At 40.2% G+C, this 26,452-nt stretch overlaps 1 protein-coding gene across 2 annotated transcripts in view; it reads right to left on the bottom strand.

The window, feature by feature from the left end:
* Window positions 1-26,452, bottom strand: part of POP1 (POP1 homolog, ribonuclease P/MRP subunit) — a 1,346,230-nt gene that overhangs the window by 872,186 nt on the left and 447,592 nt on the right. For both annotated transcript variants that reach the window (XM_044065635.1, XM_044065636.1), the window contains exon 5: window positions 1,019-1,267. In XM_044065635.1, the coding sequence (XP_043921570.1) occupies window positions 1,019-1,267 (249 nt within the window). The remainder of the gene's footprint in view (window positions 1-1,018; window positions 1,268-26,452) is intronic.

The following is a 26,452-nucleotide window of genomic DNA, read 5'->3' as shown; positions in this document are numbered from 1 at the left end:
ATCTGGGTAGGACATAGAGCATCATGGGATAGGGACCTGGCCTCGAGCTCCTCTGAGATCTTCAGCTAGTAAAAGCGGTCGACTCGGAGTTGATCCGATGTGTAAGAATGAACGGTGAGATTGAACTATTTCACATCTTCATTTTACATACACACAGGACAATTAGCTGTAGTCATACCTTTTGACAACTACAACTATACCAAATTATCTTTACCATACAGTATAAAGTTTTAGTAATCTGAGGTAATAAGGAAAATATTATGCAGAGCTACATTACTTCTTGTGATGAGGAAGTACAACTTCCCAAGTAATTATATATTATATAAAATAATACAATTCTTTAGAACTGGCCATCTCTTCTTTGCTAGTCAAACATCTTAAGCAAAAAACTTCTGTGCTAATAACCTAGCAGTTTATGTTATTTATTACTTCTGTTTACTGGGAAAGACCAACTAGGTAAAGACCCATTTTCAGCACAGGACTTGGGGGAAAAAAACTCCTTTCTGTGAGTACAAATACAGAAATAAAAAAAAATCCAAAGCATTCAGAAAATAGTGTTAGTAGTGCATATAATATTTACTATGATCAACAAACATACAGTAAAGAATACATTAAGGAGCATCTGATAGAAAAAATTATGATACTTGCTTGGCCAAGACATACTTTAGATGAAAAAAGTTACAAGTTCTGGCTGCATGTTTTTGTCACAATTTTAACTTTAGAAACTTACAGCACAAGATTATAACGAGTACACAGACATAGTGCCTTATCACTGTGAGAGTTGGTAAGTCAGACTGTGACAAGTAGAATCATGACTACACTAGGAAATAGTAGTATAACAGTAGCCATGACTACAACAGGAAATATGCAAAGTCCCAGTTGTAGTATCTTTATGTGCCAAGAGATAGAGGTGAATGATGAATGACAGGCACCACATGGAGGCATTTACTTCAAGCAGCAATTTATATTACAAGATAAAGTAAAGTATATTTTAAACCTATTTCAAGTGCCACAGTACCTGAAGTAAGCAGTAGTTTGTCATGGCTCGATAACATGCTCTATAGCATTTTGCTGTAGGTTTGTCACCAAGACAGTAACCCCATTTTTTGACAACGTGAAATCTTTTTGCATGCCAGATATGCGTTTCTAGCCATTTGTTTTTTCGTTGTCTGCGATTAAATTCCAGTAGCAAATTTCCATGGCGCCTGCGAGCCTTACGACTTTTACTTTTTGACTGTTCTTTTTTCATTGCAGTGGCTTTTTCATACTGTACAAAAGAAACAGGTTTTAACTTTGTGGTATTGCAATGAATAACATTTCACTTAAGCTCCATTTGCTGAACACTGCCATTTTTTTTTTAGATCGTGTGTAATTTTCTACATTCCCTTTTGAAAACGACAGGAAAATAAATGAAAATCGACACTGTATTAATAATCATGTTTAAAACACTTAGATTAAGGCCCCATTCATATGATGAACCAGTCTAGGAAAGCATCAATGTAGGCCAAAAATCTACTAAAGTAGAAATGTAGACATTTACACCACATCTCCTAAGTATATTAATTACTAGGTTAATTAACACACAATAAGAATCTTTACTGTGATTGTTTTAGCTACTGTATATTTTCACTCAAAAGCAAATTAATGTTACTCAACAGTATACCTGCTATAGCTTTTATCTAGTCATCCAGATGAAGCCCTGACTACAGCCTCAGTAAACAAAGCTCTATTAGTAGCTCAAACATGGAGTTGGTAGACAGGATGGGTGTGTGCTTATCTTGATGGGGATCTGTGCTGACTGGAGGAAGCCAGTGCTAGGAATAATCGGAAGCTGAATATGCAGTTTTGCTCAAAGAGGTGTGTTTGCTCTAGCGCCTAGGGTGGACAAATCTTCAGAGATCACTTCTCACTGTCTACCTAACCTAATGATATAATGTCGGCAATGACAGTGGTAGGATTAAAAAAGGCTGCTGTGTGTAGGGGATGAAGCCATAGGCAACTGCTCCACTATGCCTCCAAGATATTGCTTTCCATTTCCCCTTCCCATTCTGCTGCGTGGTCCCATCTGGGGGACAATACCAAACTAATGCTGCTCTCCACTTTCCCTACTCCATCCATCACTACTCATACAGTCCCAAAACTTATGGGGGTGTAGGAGTACCAGAGCTGGAGATCAAATCATTGGGGGGAGTCTTGCATCTGATGGAGCTGCACCACCACCACCAGTACCCCCCCCCCCCAAATAAATGTACGTGGCTACCCCTAACCAGGAAAAGCCGTAAAGACAAACAAACCTGCTACATTCATTAAGACATCTTTTCAAGTGTATCACTTCATAGAAACATTTCTCTGATCATAGTGCTCCTTGGGGCACATGTCATGGCAGAAAAAGGTCTACCTTAAAAATAAAATGCATTTTTTAATTTATGTATTTCTTTGATAACCACATCAGTGAACCGGTAATCATGGACCCTTTTCAAACATTTCTTAGAAATGAAGCACAAGGGTAAATGCAATATATCTGCAGAGGTTTACAGCAACAAATCAACAGAAAGTTTTTGGAAGATGGAAGGACACAGGAGTACCAGTAGAAAACCTACACAGATGATAAGAGTAGATTATTGAAGATAAAAAAGAAATTAGCTATAGTTACTATTATGCAAGAAGCCCAGAATTTCCAGACAGAAGATATACAAAAAGACTGAGAAAGAAATTGGAGAAAAGAAAAATATTTGCACAAGAAAAACTGTCAGAACTTTCAAATAAGAATGTGTGTTCCTTAATACAACAGACTTATGAAAGCATTATATAGACCAAGAAACCTTGGGTCATTTGGAAAAAGAAATGACTGAGGAAATGCGAAAATATAAACAACAAAATCTAGAGATTTTTGAAAGTTATAAAAAAAGAACTATGGACATCAGAGAGGCAGATTATGCAAAGGAGAAAGCCAAATTAATCAATACAAAAAAAAAAACAGCCCCAAAGATATTCAAAGAGAAATACAGGCAAAGGCATCCAGATATGGAAAATTTCACAATACAAAAATAAGCTCACAAAAAGGGAATGTAGAACAGAACATGAATAAAGCAGAAGTTAAAAAATAGAAGCTGAAATTATGGAATACCTGAGAAGTGAAGAATTTGGTATAAAAAGCCTAACACAGGTTATATCACAGCATGGTGGAACAACAAGTCCCCCAAGTAAGGAGAAACAGGAGGAGCAGGAAATATCTGAAGAAATAAATATGGTCATGGTAAAGAGAAAGAGATTTAATATGGTGTAATATTTATGCAAAGGAGAAAACAAAACTAATGAATACAAAAATCACCAACGATATTTGAAGACAAATACAGGCAAAGGCATCTGGATATGGAAAATCTTACAATACAAGAAATAAGAAAACAACAAAGAAAAGTAGAAAACAGAATTAATAAAGGAGAAGTTAAAGAAACAAAGTGAGGTTATGGATTACCTGTGAAGTGAAGGATTTAGTGTAGAAAATCTAACTTTGATAACATCACAGCAGGATAGAGCAAGGGATCCTCAAACTAAGGAGAAACCAGTGGAGTGGGAAACATCTAATCAGTTGCCATATGAGGATACATTGGAGCCACCCATAACTTCAGATGGAGTTGCACAGCAAGGGAAGGAACAGGAAATTGTGGCAAGTCTGACAGTCAGTGTTGTAGAGTGATAGGCCAGTGAGTTCCCAAATGTAAGATCAGTGGATGACACAGGATGAAACTGAAGAGAATATGGTACAGGAAGATGCTGTAGAAGATTCTATAGAATGCCCACAGGAAATGGAGAACAAAGAATGTGCCCTTAGTTTAGAAGAAAACGATCTAAGAGAAGAGTTGTTTGATATAATAGCGATGGACAGACATATTAATATTGATGAAAGAAATAAAACTACAGAAAGCCAATAAAACCCAAAAAGTTGGAAGTTTAATAAAACAAATGAACACAGTAATTAGGACTAGTCATAGAGATTCATGCAATATAACAGAAGTAAATAGGATATATTACTTTGTTACAGCTAAATTGATAACAGATAAAGTCTTACCACACAAAAAAAACACAGAGCAGTAAGGGAAAGAAGGGGGAGAAATCAAATGCCATCATAGAAGTATCTAATAGAGAAAACTATAAAGCAATTGACAAGATGTGTCAGTGGTAGAAGAGTGTAGAAGAGAGAACTGATCAACAAAAACACTCAGAAAGACAGATGATATAAAAGCAATGAGCAGTATTAGAATAAATCAGGATCTATCTTGCAAGATTGCAAATAAGTTAAAAATATCAGCACAGGCAAAAAGAATTAGAGGATATTCAGATAAATATAAAGGAAAAGTACAAAATTATAAGTTATGTACTTACCATAACTTGGCATCTGTGTTGTCCATTTTCATTCTTCCTTCCTTCTTCAGCTGCATTTATACAGACTAGGATCAAAGTCTCGGCTCCTCCCTCTACCCATAATATTCTACCCTCTATCCAGTCTCCTCAGATAGAGTTTCCTGCCTAACTTTCTAAAAGTGCAAAGTTATGACAGAAAGAAAGAAATGAACCAAAGGCTCAAACTAAGAACATAAAGTTCCAAAAAATCCACAGGTCTTTTAAGAGCTACTAGGTTGAGGGATGGCTGGGAGGGAAGGTGAGGAAGAATGAAAATGGACAACAAAGATGCCAAGTTATGGTAAGTGTGTGTCTTTCGGCTTTTCCCGGTTAGGGGTCGCCACAGCGGAACTCCGGTCCGCTAATGATTGGCAGTAGAGTTTTACATGCTGGCTTGCCGGGCCTAACGCACAACCTTCAACGAAGGAACGCCCATTCACGCAAGTCGTCACACAGTAGACGCTTTAACTGAGAATCGAACGGGCAATGTCTAACTGTGAGGCGACAACGCTACCGCAGCACCACCACCGCGTATCTACATAACATAAATCTGATGATGTCCTTTTCATTCTTCCTCACTACTGGGTCAGAGTCCCCAGTTACATCATCCTTGTGTGGCCTCAAGGAAGGATATGCCAGAGCACTGCAGAACCAAAGGAAGCCCTGCTTCTGGAGACAATGCCCAATTTGTAATGAGTCACAAAGGTACAAGTTTTTGACCAGGTGGCTGTAGCACAAATATTGTCAACTGGCGCACTGGAGGAAAAAGCAGATGACGTAGACAAACACCTAGTTAACTGGGCTTTAGGAGGATGAGGCAATCGCAGCCTATTTCTGGAATAGATCAGTGAAATGCAGTCTGTTATCCATTTAGCTAAAGTAATTTTACAGACTGTCTGGCCCAGACTGCTGGGTGAAAAGGACACACATAGTTGATCACCCTTTCTACAATGTTTTGTCCTGTAAAGATAAAAACGTAGTTGCCCATGACTAGAGCAGGTGCAACATATGTTCACCCTTGTTTTAAAAATTTGGGAAGAAAATTGGCAATTGCATGGCCTGGTTTAAGTTCGTCTCTGTGGCTACTTTGGGCATAAAATAAGGATTAGTATGAAGGGGTACTCTATCTTTATGAAAAGTAATGTAAGGTGGTTTAGATGACAGCCTGAATTTCAGAGACTCTTGCTGACATAATGGCTACTAGAAAGTCAGTTTTTCAAGAAAAGAATTTTATATCACAATCACTAGCTGGTTCAAAGGGTTTTTGAGTTAGGCCTTGTAGAATGACTGAGATCTCATGGCGGGGAAGGATCTTTTACCTGGGGTCTGAGCACAAATATTCCTTTCATGAAAGCCTTACATAAATTGATGTAGCAGGACAGCCAAAAAGATTCCCAGAATGAAAGTTTGATATGACTGCCAGCTGAAGTTTAATAGTAAAAAAACTGGCTCCTTCTTTGAAAAGAGACATTAGGAAAAAAAGAATGGCTGTGATTGGTGTTGAAAACAGGCTGATGTTTTCTTTGGATATCCAAAAAAAAAAACAAATCCTTGACATCTGCTTCTATAAACCTTTTTAGTGGAAGGTTTTTGGGAAACTAGTACAATGTCTCAAACAGGGGAAGCAAGCCTGGACTTCTGTACAATTACTGGAACTGGAGAAACAAAGTGGTCACTTCGAGGGTGTGTAGACTGGGGTGGTGACTCTGACGGTTGAAAAAGGAGGTCCTGTTTGGGTTTCAGTATCCATGGAGGATATTTCAGGTGAGACCAGAGAAGGGGAACCAAATCTGACAAAGCCAGTAGGGGGGCAATGAAGATTACTGAAGTCTTCAACTGTTTTGATTTCTGCAGAAATTTTGTGATCAAAGGTAGAAGGGGATAAGTGTAGAAGAGACAAGAGGGCCAATAGTGATCTAGACTGTCCTTCAGGGCTCCCCCAGAGGGGGGATCAGAGCGAAGTAACTGCTGCACTAGTTATTCTGAAGAGATGCAAACAGATTGCAGTAGGGTTGACCCCAATGGCTGAAAATCAAGCTCATTACTGACTGATTGAGGGACCACTCATAAGGGGTCAGAATGCATCTGCTGAGTTTGTCTGCAAGAATGCTGGACTTCCCCGGTATGTGAGCTGCAAGTAGAAAGTGGCCTGAAGATATTGCCCTTTCCCAGTCCCTCATGGCCTCTCAGCACAGGGATACGAATGGGTTCCCTCCTTGTTGTTAATAAACTAGACTACTACTGATGTTGTCTGTGTGAACTGCAATACGTCCTAACGGAAGAACATCCTGAAAGGCTTGCAACATGAGGAGGACTGCCTTCACCTCCAGAATAATGACATGCAATCTGGTCTCTGTGTCAGTCCATGTGCCTTGGACCATCTTTCCCTTGAAATGACCCCTGCTCCAAAAGGGAAGCATCCATGGTCACTGTGGCTGTGGGGGAAGGGAGAAGGAATGGCCTGCCAATTGCCAGGTCAGTCGAAAGAAGGCACCATTGAAGATGTTTTCTGCAAACTGGAGTCAACTTGACAGGAACAGATAGAGGCTGGTAAAGAACAGACCATTGAAGAGCCAAGGTCCACTGAAGCACTTGCATAAAAAAACCTTGCTAACGGGGTGATGGCAACCGCCATGGACCCAAGTGCTTGAAGTACTAGTCTTGCCAGTGAAGAAGGAAGATCTAAAATAGTTTGAACATTGTCTCAATGTTTGTATGCAGTGTGGGGGTAACAATGCTATTTGATTCAACGTGTCCAAAAGAGCCCCAGTGAATTCCAAACTCTGTACCAGTGACATCTTTGATTTTGCCAAGTTTATGGTGATGTGCAGAGGATTGGATATCTGAAACAGGTAATGTCTGTCTTGAATAAGTTGATGTTTGGTTGGGGCAATCAGAAGCCAATCATCCAAATATGGAAACACCCGGAGTGCAACTACTGCCATGCATTACACCCTGGGGGCTGTGCTGAGTCCAAAGGGCAGAGCCCTGAACTGGTAATGACAGGCTCCCAGCCTGAAGTGCAGATGACTTCTGAAGCTGCTGTCTATTTTGATGTGATAGTACGTGTCCTATAAGTCTAAAAGCACATCAAATCTACCTTTCAAAACAGCAGTACAATGGACTGAACCATAACCATTCAGAACAACTTTGCTGTCTTTACAAACAAATTCAGGTTGCTTAGATCCAGAATGGGTCTCACGTTCCCATTTTTCTTTGGCACTAAAAAGAAGCAGAAGTTACAAATCCTTTTTGTTCAGTTGGGACCTCTTCGATTACTCTTTTTTTGAAGCAGTTTTTGAATCTCTGATACTGCATACTCCCTCTGACTGGATGTAACATTGGGGAGTTTCTTTTGTATCTTTGGAGGCTGAAGGGAAAAGAGAATTTAATAACCTCTGGATGTAATCCTTAGCACCCAGGTGTTTTTTTGTCATTGCAGTCTAGGTGACTGGGTGCAGGGAAAAACAACCCCTGACTGCCTCTAGAGCTGATCAGTTGGGCAGCGCTTCAGGAGTGCTGATAGGACTTATCAGAGAAAGGCTCTCTAAATCCCTGTTTCTGCAGTCCCCCTCTGCCCCTGGGGTGGCATATCCCATTAAAACTTCCTCCCCTGCCTTTGGAGGAAGAATCCCCATGTTAATCCTGGAAAGACCCTTGGGATTTCTGGAACCAGGTCTTCTTGCCTCCTCATTGATTTCTGGAAAAGGTATGTTGAGGGGTAGAAAACCTGACCCTGATGGCATTTAGGGTTTTCCCTTCCTGTTCACTGTGGGTTAGGGTATCTTTGATGGATGGCCTGAACAGTGAGGAGGCATTAACATAGGATGCCTTGAAGGGTTTCATGAAATCACAAACTCCATCTAGACATGCCTCCTAATAGCAATACCTGAGCCGGTTGCCAATGAGGCTTCCTCCTTGGAATGGAAGATGAGCCTCATGGAGGAATCAGACAGGGAAGAAACAACATCCAGTCGGGGCGATACTTTCTTGAAGTCCTCCACCCACATGGTCTCTGCTAGAGAGTTGGAAAGTTCTTTGACTGGATCTTTCTGCAACCAAGTAAATTGTGCCAGGTAGTTTAACACAGTTAGCAAGAAGGTGGCTGAGGAGTAAACGCGCTTATCAAACCTGTCCGTCACTCTGGATTCCCTGCTCAGTGAATGGACAGTGGAGCTCTGTTCAGCTAGTTCCTTATTGGTAGCTGCTGCCACAGCCATGGCATCTACCGGTATACCCTTAGTTCAGTGTGATCTGTGTTTGGGGGGAGAAAAAACTTAATCTGGTCATTTAGGAATTGGTTCGATAGTGTGCAGCTCCTTCACACCTAGTGGGATACTAAATCCATGACTTTGTCTGCCGGGGGGGGTCACTCAGGACATAGAAAGGCTGTCCTGAATGCCTCCAAAAACACAGACTCTTCAGGAGGAGGAGTTTGGGCCAACCAACCACTTCTCAGCCTCAGGATCGCCAAAATGTTTGCAAGGAGACATCCTCTTGGGATCCTTCTCCCTCATCAAAGTCCAAGTCTTCGGTAAGGGACTCCAAGGGGGAGTCAATGCACCTCCTTTTGCACATCTTCTTACAGGGAATCTCCATTGTGGGATGCTCAGGGGAGGTCTTGGAAGAAGGGTCTCCCTCTAAGGGAAGAGTTTGGAAGCTTCTCAGGGCAGGCTGACCCTGGACAGGTATGATGGGCTCAATTCTCCGATCTAATTAGGGGAGATGGGGAGGATTATAGCTCAGAGAGGTCAGATCTCTGAGTTGACAGGATCCTTTGTACAACCTGGAAAGATGAGAGACCCACAGAATCCCTTCCCAACTCCCCCCAGAGCTGAAGCAACTGATCCGTGATCCCCAAGGCAGAATCAGACCCAAGCCATCAAGCACTGAAGAGCAGAGGGGAAAGGACGGCTCCAATAAGGTCTGAGACGAACTAGTCCCCCCAGATCAGATGGGGACATATCAGATCACAAACCCACTATGATCAGATGACATCGGAGCAAAGGCAGTCAGGGCAACTGTCGGAGTCGAGGTAGGAAGGCTCCTCTGATCAGACACCGACTCTCCCAGGTTGCTATGATCCTGGGGCTCAGATACCATAGGTCAGATCGAAGATGACTGCACTGAGATAAGAACACTCACAGATCCCAGATGGGATGGAATAGGCAACCCCCCCCCCATCTCAATCGGAGTCTTGAGGATCTTCCATATCATCCTGTCCACCTCAATTTCAGATAGACTCCTAGACTATCTTGAGAAAGCTACTTATGTTGGTCTGGAATGCCTAGTCGGGGTCTGCAAAATCTTAGAAGGCAATGTGGGAGATACTAACCTGATACAGAACTCCAGATTCCAACTCCCTGCCCTCGGATCTGAGGACTTAGGATCAGAGGCAGAAGTAGAAGATTCAGCTGAACTCTAAGACACAGGAGTACTGGTTGGATCCGAGGAGAGCTTAGGATCCATTGGAGCAGAAGTTGACCTGGGATCTGAAACCACCTGATCTGAAGGCTTCAGCAACTTGCAGGGAGGCTCTGAAGAAGTCCTCGAGGACTTGTGAGGGCGTTTCTTGGGATCAAAAGATCCTATCACACTCTTTAAGGGGATTTGAGCCCCTGGAGAAGAAGAAGAACCAGAAAGAGATAAATGTTCTTTGAGAATCAACTTGTTCTTGCAGTCGGCAATAGCTCTGGGATTGAATCCTTCACAAATGTTATAAGCCGACCCAAGATGCTCTAGCCCTAAGCAATACACACATTTGTTGTGCACATCAGAATGGGGAATTTTGTGCCCACATTGTGAACAGCGCTTAAACCCAGTTGGTTTCTCCGACATAATGACTGCATCAGTGTAAAGCACATACATGGAGACACACTGATCACTAACACTGCAAAAAAGAAAACTCTAACTACACTTTCCTACTTTTTATTTTTTTAAACTACCACAATAGCAAAAATAAAATGCAAACACTAAGGGACCAAGGTCTGAAGAAAGCACAGGGAAAAAGAACAGTAAAGTCACCCCTAACTCCTGCAAAAAACTAATGGGAGGAGAGGATAAAGAGGAAAGATAAATGGTAATAGTAAACAATTAACTTAGCTAAAAGGAAGTTAAAGAAATTCCAACTCTATCACTCGAACTCGAGACCAAGGAAACCCAAGTCTGCATCTGCTGGTGGCAAATGAGATCTGGGGAGGATTGGTAGGGCATTATGAGCACAGGAAGAAACTCAGGACTTGGATCCTAGTCTGTATAAATGCGGCCGAGTTGGATCCGATGATCAGATCTATGACCCGATAGTGAGGAGGAATGAAAAGAACATCAGATTAAGCAATTTATTGATGACCCAAAAAAGTTTTATAGAGAATTGGAAAACAAGGCAAAAGGAACTGAACCACCACCAAAAAAAGGAGAAATAGATACATTTTGAAGAAATATCTATGAGGATCCTGTAGAACACAACAAAGATGCTAAATGGATAGTAGTAGTAAAAGAAAGACTAAGAAGTTCCAATGTACAGGATATAAAATGGGATGAAGTAACGGCCAGTGAGAGACTGAAACAAGGTTAAGAAAAGCCCCTAAATGGAAAACGTCAGGCTCAGATGCAGTACCAAACTTCTGGCTAAAAGTATTAATATCTTTAAATAAAGATTTAGCCATGAGTAAGAATTATTTTTATGTACCCGCTGAACAGATACCATCATGGTTAACAACAGGAAAAACAAACATTCTTACTTAAGAGTGAACCTGCAAGCTATCCTAAAAATTATAGACCAATAACCTGCCTTCTGACAACGTATAAACTATACACTGAAATTGATGCTGACAGTTTATAGTCATTTAGAAGAAAACTCAGTCATGGCAATTGAACAAGAAAGTCATATGGAAAAAAGAATCATTTGTTGTTAAAGTCATAATGGAGAACAGTAAAAATAGGAAGAATCTAAGTATGGCATGGAGAGACTACAAAAAAAGGATTTGACAATATCCATACCTCTCAACCTGGAAACATCAAAAATCTGGACAAGGCCCGTGAAAAATAGGTACAAATCTGTATGCTGATTAACATAAAATTTGCATACATAATTATGTAACCCCACCCACTCCAATGGAATTGTGGGATATCAACTTTCAAACAAACTGAAGAACAGACAACTAAAATATGGTACCAGAGTCCCCCTGCAGCCATTCCAATGTCCCATTACCTGGATATTTCACCCCATTTACCATAAACGCTAATGTGTGCATACTGCTTTACTTCTGTAATGATTATTTGGATTTTATTTTTACATTTTATAGCACAATGCACAAACACTAATACACAAATAGAGATTTAACAGAGCATTTTTAAATTGGACAGGTACAAATACAATCAAAAATAAATCTCACTCACTACATCCTATTAGAATTACCAGTTATTAGGATTAGGATTTTTCATTCTGTGTTTCAATTCCAAACATCTAGCCACAGATACTCTCAATAAGGAAGAGTCACTTGCTTTTAAACATTCCCTGTAATACATTTCATTCAGAAAGCACTGCTGAAAGCAAAAGGTGAGAAGGGAACTATAACCAAGTACTTCATTTTGGCCAATACAAACTTGGTTTTCTCTGTTGCAAAAAATGTCTCACAAACAACTATATCCTTTACTATTCTGTCACGATTTATTGATAGATCACCTATGGAATTAACAGAACTCACTACCCCAATCACACAACACATGACTACAACAGACTTCAAGTAACTTACTTCAATGCAGGATTGTACAAAATATGGCACTCCCTTACATTGGGGAAAGTGCGCAGGAATACAACTGCAGCCACTGGCAATACACTGCAGTATAAAAACTCACAATGTGGGAGGTCATGGCTCAAAGGCATACCTCTCAACTGTACAGATTTTCGCAGCTCTCATAAAATTGCAGTTTTATGGCAAATCATTGAGGGTCGAAGTCAGAAAACAATGGCAGACATTTGAGATTCAGACTTCATACCCTTCAGAAAATTTATGATAACGCAAAACCTGCTATTCTATCAACTTTCTAAGACTGCAAGAGCAATAAAGCGTCCATATTTTGGGGGCCTTGTCCAGATTTATTGCTCTTAGAGGTTGAGATGTATGTTCAAAGAGGACCACGGACGCTGCCACACATAACAAAAAGACCTGTACCACAACTGACAAGGCAGAAAATTAACCATGAAAACAGAAACCTATTAGAAATTTCATTCCCACCAAAAACAAGACCCTTAGTACCGATGATGCAATCTAGCCATCATCAAGCTATTTTATTAAAAAGTTTTAAAACTCCTATGCTACTTTTCATAGTGAAGGAAAGAAGTTTACAAGAGAAAACGTGTCTCTTAATCCCCTGCACCATTCTTCCATAGTGACAGTTAAACATAAAGGGGAAATCACTATATCGTAAGTTTCAGGTGCATGCAGTTATCAAGTCTGCTTAATTTTACATTTGTGATACCTGGGACTGTGATGGACATGGGTCAGCTCGCTTGTCCGGTTGTGTGGCTGACAGTACAAATGGTTACAGAGTATTACACTACAAAGTAAAGAACTAAAAATACTTGTCATTAGTACAAGGGACTACCCTTATTAATGGACTAGGGACAAAGGCTTGCATATCACAAAGTCGAACCAGACCCAAATCGCCAGCCGGTATTTTGCTATACAAAACAGAAACCGTTAAAAATGATGGAAGTGGCTGTTCAAAGTTCACAGGTAATAGTCGGCAACACAACTAACTGCATCCTGGGAATACAAGTCTTTCCACACATTTGCTTTAATTTTGCTATCAAAAAAATCAGAAGGCATTAATAAAGTGTAGTTCCCAAGTAAAGACAAAACACAACATTCACTAATGAAGCAGATTAAAAAACATTTGGCTATCCTTAAAGCAAAAGCCGATCAACTGAAGCCAAGGGGCATCGCCCATGCAGTAGTAGATACTGCTACTCCCTGTGTTCCAAGCGGTATGCCGGCCTGGCACTCCGATCACATGCAGCTGGCAAACAAAATGGAATTATATGGCAATCATCCCACAACTAATTCGTTATTCCCCTCCTAAATAATGATGCCACAAACGGTTCATAAAAGGGCAAACAGAATGGTGCAGCTTTGATAGTAAATATACAACATACAGAATACTGGACGACTTTTTTTTCATTATAATAACGTGCTTAGAAAAAAAAAACAGAAAATGTAAACACGGTCTTTAACACACCGCAGAAAGTTAAAATAAGGCTTGAACACCATTTTGTAGTTTGAAAGCGTCTATTGTTAAAAGTGGCAATATAATAGACTGTGAACCGCATACCCAGTCCAACCAACGTGATGAGTTAATACTGCGACAACCTCCCCTAAAGTCTAGCAATATAACCACTACTCTGTACGTGCAGCAATTACTCTCTGCATTTATGGTCATCTCTCCAACCTTAACACCGAAAGCCCTATCACTAATCTAACAACTGGTCTGTACATACGACAATTATAATTTTAAATCAATACCCACAATGCAAAACACCATAAAGCAAATATAAAACATCAAGATCTCTGCACAAGATTGCACCTGTCTTAATGTGCATCCATTCCCAGTGCTTCAAGAAGCTCCCCTTCCTCTGCACTAAGCTCTCTCTGGTCAGTTCAATGGGCATGTTTGATCATCCTACACATACACGCTACAGTACCCTTTCCTGCTGGCAGATGATTCAAACAGAAGGAGGCAGCCAGCTGAAAATGCAGTTGTACATGAGCCCTTGAGCTCAATTCCGACAGGCTGACAGAGATGACATCATTACGCACGTGATAACGTCAACAAAAAGCAGAAAAAAAAGCTGGGAAAAAGTCGGAAATGAAGGGGTGCCACTCAGGAATCGTGGCACCCCATTATTTCACCCCAAAACTTGGTAAAAAACAAGTAATTCGGTACAGTTGGGAGGTATGACAGTATCCCACATTCATGGAAAAAAGAGTGCTTAAAAATGTATAAGACACATACTACACTGATCGATTACATTATAGCAACCATGAAACAGTGGCAAACCACTTTGCAGTTAATCTATGATAAAGGACAAATTATTTTTCCAGGGATAAAAATTCAAAGGGTGATATTCCAGGGTGACTCACTTTCATCGCTGCCATTCTGTCTTGCCCTTAACCCATTAAGCTGTCTACTTAACAGATTAGGTCATGGTTACAATTTGGCTACCAGAAAACAACAAAGTGTAAAGACTTCTCACCTCCTTTTTGTAGATAATTTAAAACTGTATAATTCATCAGATGCAAAACTGAAAGCACAACTGCAAGTGGTCAAAACTTTTTCAGACAACATAAGAGTGTCATTTGTCTTGATAAATGTTCAAAAGCAGCCTTTAAAGCAGGAAAGCTGCAGCACCAAGAAAACATCAGTTCAGGACAGGAATATGATATAGCAGAACTTGAGCAAGAGGGAGTTTATAAATATTTGGGAATTGATGAAGGATAAACAATAAAACAAGAACAAATGTGAATAAAACTTAGTAAAGATTATTTTAGAAAAATACTAAAATTAATACTGAAAAGAGTGTTGACATTTAGGGACAAAGTCCAAACCATAAAACAGTTTGCTCTTCCTGTCCTAACTTAAGAGTCTTGGAGTCCCAAAGGTGTTGGATTGGTTGGACAGGAAAACAAGAAGGCTGCTTCATGCTCATCAAATGAGTTATAAAAAACAGTGTATACCAAGACTATATATCCCCATTCTGAAGGAGGTATGGGCCTCCACAAAACTGATTATATGTATAGATCTGCAGTCATGGGACTGCATACATATCTGCTGACCTCACAAGACCCAAACTTGGTGACAGTTTTGAAACATGAAGAGAATAAGTCTAAGATGATTTTCCTGCTTACTTTAGCAGAAGCATATCTGTGTCAAGTGGAAATGGAGATGAAACTAGAAGTAGATAAAAATCAGGCAACTGAATGTGCCAAAAAAACAAAAGAAAGAATATAAAGTGAAGGATCAGATGAGAAGGCAAGAAATGTGGAAAATGTATAAATACAGCTGCAAGTATGGAAATCTCTTGGAATAACCTCATGTTGATTAGGATTGGCCACAGGAATTGTTAAGGACAGGTGAATTTAAACCAGAAGACATAAGGTACATATTGGTGGTCCAAGATAGTGGACTACATACATATTGGTCTACAAATTCTATTGAACGTGTGGGGGAGACAGACAAATGCAGGTTTTGTAACAGAACTGGAGACAGTTGCACATCTGGTTCCTGGTTGTGATATACTAATGGTAGAAGGACTGTATATTGAAAGGCAAGACTGTGAATTATGGATTATGTAAACATAATAATATTGAAGTAGCTGACAAACACTGGAAACATGAGCCTCAAAATATTACAGAAAATGATGAAATTTATAACACTTGGATCACCCATTACCAACACTTCAAAAATAAATGTGAGAAAAACAGATACAGTAGACCATGAAAAGACAAAAGTAGCATTGATCACTGAAATTGTTACACCCAGTGACTACTGTGTCTTACATAGAGAGAGAGAGACAAAGTCATAAAATATCAGGATCTGCAAGCAGAAACAAGGGCAGTGTGGAAGAAAGATACTCAGACAGCTCCAATTGTAGTAGGAGCAACAGGTCTTGTAAAAAAAAGAATTTACAATGGTACTTAGATATGTTACTGACACATGCAACTCCGTATGAATTGCAGTAGGAGTCATTATTGGGCACATTGCAGATGCTGCGAAGAGCACTTCTGGCTAACGTCAAAGATTGAAATAATACTAATTTCATGAACTTGAATCATACTTTGACTTAGGAATGGGGTCCATTCCCATCATGGTATTAGAAGCCCTAAAGAATTGGAGAAATTAAAAAAAACAAGATCAACATGAAAACTCCAAAAAAGACAACATCTGGGACTCAAGACTGAACCCCACACCTTGGGGCTCTCAGGCAAAAATCTCACCCCCAGGTACCATACTGCCCATCAAAACAATCACTAATACTGGATACTGTACTCAAAGAATACTTACTATTGTGTCAATCTGTACAACATCTCAAACATGACTAACACTTTGTAAATATTGTTACTAGATTTAGTTTGTTATATGATGTTTTCTTCTTATTGAAATGATTAACTTGTTCTACTTTATGTTTTGGGAGCTTTTCTCCCCGGGTCTCCACTGAAACTGGGCCCCGTGCCCAGCCGGACATTACCCGGTTAAAAAAATAAATAAATAATACATCCAGGGCCACATACAAAATCATCATGATTCAACTGAGTTCACAAAGTCTAAAGTACCTACTACAACAGACAATATGGTAGACATACATAAATATAGGGCAAGTCACACACAGTATCCAGCTTCTACTATGTAATCTACGCAGGGTAACATTTTCTACAGTAGGCCACATCAAAGATAAAACAGAAAACTCAATCATGAAGTAATGCCACTGTTACATGGCTTTATACATCACATAAATGGGGCAGTGTGGTATAAAAGAAAAAAACAATAAAAGTTAACAATTTGGGCAAAATTCAGTTCCTGATCAGTCACTACGCTGTCTGGATGTCATTGAAGAAGAAATCTGGAGAAAGGAAGAGAAACTCAACTAGTAAAGGAAAAGAAAAAAAAATGTGGGTTGGAAAGAGCCCTATAGCTGTTCAGCAAAAAATCTGCTCATGTTTTAGCTTTGGTATAGGTGACAGGTTCCAATAATTTACAGGAAAAATAAATGAAATGCATCCAGAGGTGTTTAAAATAAGTGAGGCATTGTAGGAACACAAAGCCAAATAATAAAAGTTTGGAAATATTAAAAGTTTTAAGTAGCTATTCAGATGGCATGAAAAAAACTGAAGAAGTCAGAGGTTGAAATGTAAGAAATACTGGCTCATTGTGGGGCTTCTCAAGAACTGTTTCCAAAATAGTAACGCTAGAAGAGACAGCATGCAGAGAAAACTTCAGATTTTCTGCTATACCAACAGAACTGGAAGGAATAGAGTGCACTAACTTTATGAAAGCACACAAGCATAAATAAGCAACTCAATTGGTAATCCACAGATGGATTTGTTAACTGAAAGGGCAAGCAGCTTTTATGCTCCAAATACATCAATGAAAAAGCTTCCATATAAACCAAATACGTCAGTGAAAAAGCTTCCATATAAACAAAGATATATTCATGCAAATAAAAACAGACAATCACCAGAAGAAAATACTAAACACCGAAAATACTTCTGAAAACTAAACTGAAGCCAAAAAAGAAAAAAATATCACTCAAATAAAATAAAGCTTTCATTCCTTTAATGTGCTGGAACAACTTCTTTCTGAAGAAGTTCCAGAAAATTAAAGGAACAAAAGCTTATTTACACATCAGAGGGTTTGAATTTATTTTGAGTGATATTTTTTCTTTTTTTGTTTCAGTTTAGTTTTCAGAAGTGCTTTCAATATAAAGATATATTCATACCAGCAGAATGAGCTGATCCTGGCAAAACTCTGGAAGAAGAGAAAAGTAAAAAAAATATGGACATCAGCATATCTGCAGAAAAATAAAAGCTATGTACTCACCATAACTATGCATCTGTGTTGTCTATTTTCCTTCTTTCTCACCAAATGGGCTCAGATCCAACTCAGCCACTTTCTCTTGATTCTAGAATCTGACTCTCGAGCTCCTCCCTTACCCATAATGCCCCTAACCACTGTGTTACCTTAGATTGAGTTTGTTGCTATTATACAATGTCACAACAAAGTATATCATCATCAATTTGACAGAAAAGTGATAGCTGAAAGATCAGGACTTCAAACAGGAACTATGGTTCCTAGCAACAATTCTGTTTGGTCTCTCCCAAAGACATGGATAAGGGGAAGGGGGTTGAGGAAAAATGAAAATGGACAACACAGATGCATAGTGATAATGAGTACATAACTTTTACAGCCAATGTTGTCATATCTGCTCATTCTTCAATGAATGAGACAAGAGTCCCCAGTTACAGTAAATTTGGGTGGTCTCCTGGAAGGATGTTCCGGACAACTGCAGAACCGAATGGAGATTTGTTTCTAGAGATGATGTCCAATTTGTAATGAGCAATAAAACTATGAGCATTAGACCATGTGGCAGATGCACAAATGTCATCAATGGAGGCTCTAGCCCAAAAAGCAGCTGATGTGGCTATTGACCTAGTTGAGTGTGCTTTTGGTTGCCTTGGCAAGATTAGACCTTTCAAGAAATAAATGTAGAAATACAATCTGTTAGCCATTTGGCTAGTGTAGTTTTGGTGACTGGTTTTCCCATCTTATTGCTAGAGAAGGAGACAAACAACTGATTGGCTTTCTGAATTCCTCAGTCCTGTGAAGGTAAAAGCAAAGCTACCTATGTACATTTAAGAGATGAAGGGTATGTTCTCCTTTACTTTCAAATCTGGGAAAGAAAACTGTTAAATTAATCACTTGATTGATATTTGTTTCAGAGGCAACTTTTGGTAGAAAGGAAGGATTATTCCATAAAGTTATTCTATCTTTGCGAAAAATCAAATACAGCGGTTTCAAAGAGTGTGCTTGGAGCTCATAAATGTGTCTTGCTGAAGTTATGGCCACCAGAAAGACTGTTTTCCAAGACAGAAACTTAAGGTCTATTTTAACTGAAGGTTGAAAAGGTGAATGCACAAAAATCTGTCATACCAAAGTCAGGTTCCAAGGTGGAGTGGGGTCCCTAATTGGAGGTCTAAGTAAGAAAGTACCTTTGAGAAAGGCCTTACATAACTTAGATGAAGCCAAAGGAGAATCATTATCTCTAATGTGGTAGTTGGAGATGGCTAACTGAACCTTGATGGTGGAGAAACTTACCCCACTTTGAAAGATGGAGGCAAGGAAATCTAAAACAGCAGGGAGTGGAGCAGTGAAAGGATCTAACTCTGTCTGATTATCCCAAAAAGAAAACCACTTCCATTTACTTCCATAAATCTTCCTATTCAAAGGTTTGTGAGATGAAAAAAGAATTTGACGAACTGGGGAGGAAAGCCTGGAATGTCTAGCCATCATTGGAATTGGAGAAACCATGTGGTCAAGTTGAGGCCTGCCATATCTGAATGAAACACCCCTGATGGGTGACCGGTCTGGACTAGGATTAAGTGCCCAAGGCGGACATACTAGGTGAAGCCATAGAAAAGGAAAGAATGAAAACGACAACTTCAGATCCACAACTTTTTACCACCATGTTAATTCCTAGAAAAGGGTCTCTGCAGGGTAAAAAAGCAGATTCCCATGGCAGACAAGGTCTTTTCATCTTATTCATTGCAGGAAAGTGTCTCTAACCACTGGCCCAAACAAAGAGGATCCATCAAATAGAGTGTTGATGAATGAAGCATTGAATGGCTCTGCAAAAATCGCACAAATGCATCCAGGCATGTCTCCTAATGGCTATGCCTGAACTGACCACCCAAGAGGGACCTTCAGTTGCATGCATAATTTACCTCATAGATACACTGTAATGGACTGCAGGGTGGGCCAGTCATGAGAAAAAAGACTTTTGTTCCTCTGCGGACATCAACCCAGGAATAGAGTTAAAGAGTTCTTAACTAAGTCCCTCTGTAACCTAGTGAAATCTGTCAAGTAATCCAGCGACTTTAAGGTAAAGGTGAAGCTAAAACCAAAAAATAAGCACCTGGATAGCCGTTTTACTCGAAAGAGTTTTATTTAGACACAGCAAGCTCTTTCGGGTAAAACGACTATCCAGGTGCTTATTTTTTGGTTTCAGTTTTGTGTTGAATATTGGCACCTTTTCCTCCTTTGGAACTTTATTTAAAGGTCGATGAAGCTTACACTTGCTTCCCAAATCTGTCCAACACCCTATACTCCCTATTAGGAGGATGGATGGTGGAGCTCTGTTCAATTCAGCTCCTTTTTAGTGGCTGCCACCACAGCAACCATGGCATCTACAGGGATCCCCTTGGTCCACTGTTGCCTGTCAGAGGGGGTGCTCAAAATTGTCTGGGCATTTGGGGATCGGTTCCACAGAGTTCAGTTCTCCCATACCCTGTGTGAGACAAGGTCTATAAGCTCATCCACAGGGGAGGGGGGAGGCCAAGACATAGATGGTCCAGACCCGAAGGATTCCAAAAACAATGGTTCCTCCTGGGAAGGATGTGGGAAGACCAACCACCTTTATGATGAAGGAACTCTAAGATGTCTCCAAATGAGGCATCCAAATGTGGAGATCTAGGGAACTCTTCCCCTTCATCAAAACTGGTATCTTCTGTGAGGGATTCCTGCAGGGAATCCAAGCATCTCCTCATGCACCACCTCTTCCAAGGAACCTCTTCAGAGGGGTGTTCTGGAAAGGTCTCGGAAGATGTGAGGAGTTCCCTGGCAGGATCTGCTTGGAAGCTTATACAGGCTGGCTGTCCCTGAGGTGTAGGATGAGTAGACTCACACACACAGGATCCGAAGAGGGAACAGGGAATGGATCCAAAGGCACAAGAGTCATTACTGATCTGGGGTGAGAGGAAAACCCTCTTCCCCAACTCGAAGGGGGAAGGACCAGGAGAAGCAGAGGACAATCTAACTGGAGCCGAGACTCTTGGCACAGACAATCCAAGGCCCTTCCTGACTCTCCACTCCAAGGAAGGAGTTGGAGCTGAGCTGAGCTGTCCAACTCTGAAGCCCCGAGAAGTGACGGCTCTGAAAGCTCGGAGTCAAAGTCAACTGCTCAGATCCAATGCTGACACATCAGCTCCAAGAATCATTGTGTTCCAGACGGATAACAGTCAATCGAATTACGGAAGTCACCAGAGTGGAAGATAGAAGAATCTTTGGATCCGACAGTTCAACTCTCGGGGTCTCAGATCAGTGGGCTCTGAAATGGTAGGTCAGATTGGAGAAGTTGCAATAACAAGCTGGAAAGAAGTTTAAGGCTCACGGATCCAATAGGAGATGGAGACAGCAAGACCCCCATCTAGATCCGAGTTCTATGGAATTTTCTCATCATCCTATCCACCTCTCCCTAAGAAATACTTTGGGAGGACCTAATGAAGGAAAAAGTGAAAGGTGGCCTGGAAGATTTTTTAGGAGTTTCCTGAAGAAAAGGATACCTTAACCTTAGAGATACCAGCTCCAGGGAAAACCTTGGGCTAAGGAGCAGAGAAGACTTGGCAAAAGTAGACTTCAAATCCGAACTCTCTGAAACCTTCTTAGGAGGCTCAGAAGCATGTACTGTCTTCAGGGGAGCATTTTCGGTGCTCCTCAGGCTCCTTGGATTTATGAGAGGGGTTTGAGCACCTGACGATGAAGTACAAGTAGATGGCGCAGAAGCTGGAAGGAGACCTTTTAAAACAAGCTTGTTCTTCCTAACACTGATGGCCCTTGGCATTAAACGCTTCACAAATTGAGCAGAAGGTGTCCAAGTCTGCCAGGCCTAGACAACAGACGCACTCCCTGTGGGCATCAGAGTTGGGGATCTTATGCCCACAGAAAGTGTACTTTTTGAATCCAGTAGGCTTTTCAGCCATACCGTAAGCAACACGTGATAGAAACATACAAAGAAGGGAGAAAGGAAAAGTTTTTCTTTTTTTTAATAATAGTTAGAAAAGATATATACCAACAATGGTAAGACTAGAAAATTGGTCAAAGTGAGGTAACGGGATGAAAGGTTACCAACAATGATAATAATGATTACAAAAAAATCTTAATTTTGGTAGCTAGAAAGTTTAGAAGAGAGGTAAGGGAGATACTATTAATAACAGGGAAATTATATCTGAAGAGAAGACAGATACATTTTTGCACTCACTAAACCCACAACAAGCTTGAGAGATCATAATCCCATCCGAACCTGAAGAGTGGCAAATGAGATCTGATGTAACACAGTGGTCAGGGGCATTATGGGCATGGGAGGAGCTAGAAATTTGGATTCTAGAATCTCCAGGAAGTGGCCGAGCGAGATTCCAGGATCAGATCTGAACCCATTTGTTCACGAATGAATGAAAATGACAGCTTCAGATCAATTATTCACTGTACACAAGGCAGAAGAGAAGCAAGTTCACCCCTGCAATCCGAAGATGTTGAGAGGCAGGTGTAAGACTCAAAATGCTACATACTTAGCTGTCTTTAGAATTTTTTCCCCTGGAGGAGCAAAGGCATTTTTGAATACAGAACAGGCTAAGGAGGAAATAAAGTTTAGCCAACAAAGAGTGAGTGAGCAGAGTGAGACTGCTTCTCATTCTTCTGATAACAATGGAACTCGTACACAGAATTTGTCAGTGAAACCTTTTCCACTGTTCCAAAGGAAAATGATGGCACAAAAGAAAAAAGCCCAGGAGCTGACTACAAATCTTAGGAGTACCTTGGACTTGGAAAACAGATCAATGTTGAAAGATCACGACTATGAGTAGAAAAATCAGCAATAATGTGAAATCAGTGAACAAAACAGACAAAATGTAAATAGTCATTTCCATACACATGAAAACTGTGCTGCTTCAAGAAGTGGCTGAAAAAGACGGAAGTTTGTTGGGTTTGTTAAATTGGTGGAGAAACTCTACAGCATAACTTCCACTCATTAATATTTAGAAGGACTAAGAAGGGTCTGACGATGTAAATATAAGTTGAAAAAAGCTTCTGTTCTTGACATCTGTATAGTCAATTTTCTGGAGTAAATTACATGTTATACTGTAAAGTAATTCTGTACAGAATGCAAAGGTATGTTAAATGTGAGGAGGGGGATCTTATCAGTGACTGTTATTTATTCTAATGATATTCATGTAAACAAGCATTTTTTTTCTTGACTTTAATATATATATATATATATATATATATATATATATATATACGGGCTTTACACTGCAATAAGATAAAGGATATAACCAATGCAATTTTAGGCTCTTGGGTTGCGGGGGAGGGATGCAAAAGTGTACTGACTATATTATAGGTGGATTACATACAATAATTTCCCATTTTTGTACAGGTAGAAGTCTAGACTAATGTTCTTGGTTTACCCTGCAGATAAGAGATATTTAATGTAATTTTCTAACATTTGGAAAGAGATGTTTAGTTTTCCATTGGTATATGTTTCCGCTAAGACAAGGAATAAAACAGGTGCAAGGCATTTGTCATGAGAGGCCTGACCAGTGTGCTCTGAATGATCTCTACTATATAGTCTTTTCTTGCATTTGTAAAGTTATTAGCATTTTTTTCTCCATCAGCAAATGTTTTTAGTTGGAGACAACGAGTCTGTAGGTGAAAGCAATTAATCAAGAAAGGTCTGAACAATGTGTTCTGAAATTATTTGTATAGAAAACATTATAATTAATATTTAAGTACTTAGCCTGTACTCTCCCTCCCAGTAGTGTTCGTCATTTTTTCTTTCCTACCCCTGAACCTTGTGACTCCTCTCTGTACCTTGACTTCTGTGTCCAGTAGGTATCACTCTGTCCACTCCAAGACCTACAGAACTGGATATTTCCCTTCCATATTCTTCCTACCCTCACCTTCTCACCCCTTTTCCTTTCCATCTCTGAAGTGCTCTGTGACCCACTCCCCCTTCCCTTTCTATCTCAAACCTTCTCTTTGCTAACTTTCTCTGTTACTTTTTCCTTCCTCTCTCTCTTCTGTGCTTGGAGTAGCGCTCTGCCTCTCTGATATACCTCATCCTTCCCAGTGTCTCTCCCTGCCTTGGCTGCATCTAGGCTTGTGGCCATTTTCTTTATTGTGGCACTTTCACGAATATCTGGCTCTATCTTTTCCTACTTTGCTTTCCTCCTCTCGATCTCCTGCTCTTGTATATCTTCCTACCTAGGTCCCTCCTTCTTACTGTAGTTATACCCTATATCTAACTATTGGGACTACCTTCGCCTCTTTGGGACTGTCTTCTCCTCTCCTCCATTCGTTAGTATACTCCCCTTCCGTTTCTTACCTTGCTCTCACCTATTCCTTACTCCCCCCCCCCAGGTACTTCCTTTGCGAGGTCTTAAAATCCCTCCCTATCCCCAGGACGCCATCTTTACCCGTATCCTACCTCGCTGCTGCTGTGCGACTGTGGCTGAGCTCTCCTAGCTAAATAGGTATCGCAAGTGTATGTATTTGGTCTTTAATTGTATCCTCCCTTGTAATACTCTATGTTAACATATATTACTTACTAAATGGTATTTTGCACTCGCTGCCTTCCCTTATCCGCTAATATGTTAGCGTTTGTTTGTTTTACTTATTAAATGGTATTTTGCACTCGCTGCCTTCCCTTAGCCGCTAATATGTTAGCGTTTGTTTGTTGTTGGGTTTACTCGCCAAATTCACCTTCATGTTGATCGCATTTACATTGCACTGTGTATGCGGCTTCTGTTTTTGACTTGGTGAACGGTGAATAACACCTTCTGCACATAGTTCTGTTTTTAAAGTATTTTGTGCTGTGAATTGCTTTTTTATCTGTTGTCGCCGGTTAAGCGACTGCCATGTGGATCCTTAGTTTATTCTTTATATTAACTGTTGAGCGAGGTTGCTTCTCTTGAGCATTTTAAGTTGTATATTGCCTTTGGATTGTGATTTCAAATGCTGTTATTTCAGCAGGTATACTGCTGAGATTGTGTACTGTTTTATCAATTACAGCTAAGCAGCGTTAGCATGTCAGCCTGATACTTCATGTACATTAGAACATGTAGCGTTATTTTGCTGCTTACTGATTGAGTTACTGCTCTTAGTTATTTCTTAAAGTGTTCTGGGCTGTGGATTTCTATGTCTTCTGCTGTCGCCATTAAGCGACTGCTGTTTGCATCATTAATATTTGGTTCATATCTAACTGCTGAACTAAGTTGCTTCTTTTGGGCTTTTTGAGCTATTTGTTGTCCTTGACTGTGAAGTACAAGTGCTGTTATTTCAGCTGCTCTATTTGCTGAGAATTGTGCACTGTTTTCTCATTCACAATGCGACCTAGCTGGTCGTAACCTTTACTCTGTAAAGGCTAAGCAGAGTTAGCGTGTCAGCCTTATACTTTATGTCCAACAGTACACGCTGATGAGTAGTCATTAGCGATCTTTGCTAGGCTATTCAGTGCCTCCTGACCCCACCCTTACCCCTCCGAGGATGATTTTTTATGGGTAACTTATGACCCCAGCTTTTTGTTACATTATTATCGCAATTCCTCTCTGTTTGGGTTACTATTGTGTATCTACTCTGTATTAGGCCCTGCCTCACTTGTTTTATGGGAACTGTGTGTTAGTATAGGAAGTGGCCTAACACGTGTAGACTGGCCTTAGGCCATACTTGCATCTTGGCCTCCCTATACTCGGCACCTTCTCCTTACTACAGTACGGATCAATGTTCCTGACTATGAGGAAATACCTTGTGCTTCCATGAAACTGTTTAGAATATGTATAGAGATCTAACTATACCTGGTGTTTTGACCCAGACTGCTGCACCTTTCTTATTGTGGATATGCACATGATTTAACTGTTACAATCCTCAATCTGTGTTTTCTATGTAATGAGCATTGCCTAAATTGCATATTTTCTTGTATTGTAATGTGGTATGACATAGAGCAGTGGATTAGTCTACTGTATCTGTGTGTCTGGTTACAGCTTTAGTTTGTCAGTATTGTATTTTACTTACTTGTTGTTATTATCTCCCCCTTTTTTTTCTCCTGCTCTAGCTAACTCTCCTGCCTAACCCAGCATCTGTTTGCCTGGGCTGAACTTCCTCTCCACTATATGAGGGTACTTTCTGCATACAACCCTTGAAAGCTCTGGACCCTGCACTCTTCTACAAACTCACTACCTAAAGCTCTAAGAGAGTATGTTTACTTAATTTGTTTATGGTCTCTTCCTAATTTTTATCTTGTGCTGTTTTGGTTTGCTCCCACCTAGTTTCCTAGCAGCAGCCCCCCCTATACCCCTTACTCTGTTTAATCTTCCTCTCTCTGTCCTTAGTGTTGTACTTAGCCTGTACTCTCCTCCCAGTAGTGTTTGTCATTTTTCTTTCCTACCCCTGAACCTTGTGACTCCTCTCTGTACCTTGACTTCTGTGTCCAGTAGGTATCACTCTGTCCACT

Source organism: Protopterus annectens, chromosome 3.part0, assembly GCF_019279795.1.
Source record: "Protopterus annectens isolate FY-2018-M chromosome 3.part0, PAN1.0, whole genome shotgun sequence".
Taxonomy (NCBI): domain Eukaryota; kingdom Metazoa; phylum Chordata; order Ceratodontiformes; family Protopteridae; genus Protopterus; species Protopterus annectens.
This window is presented reverse-complemented; position numbering and strand designations above follow the sequence as displayed.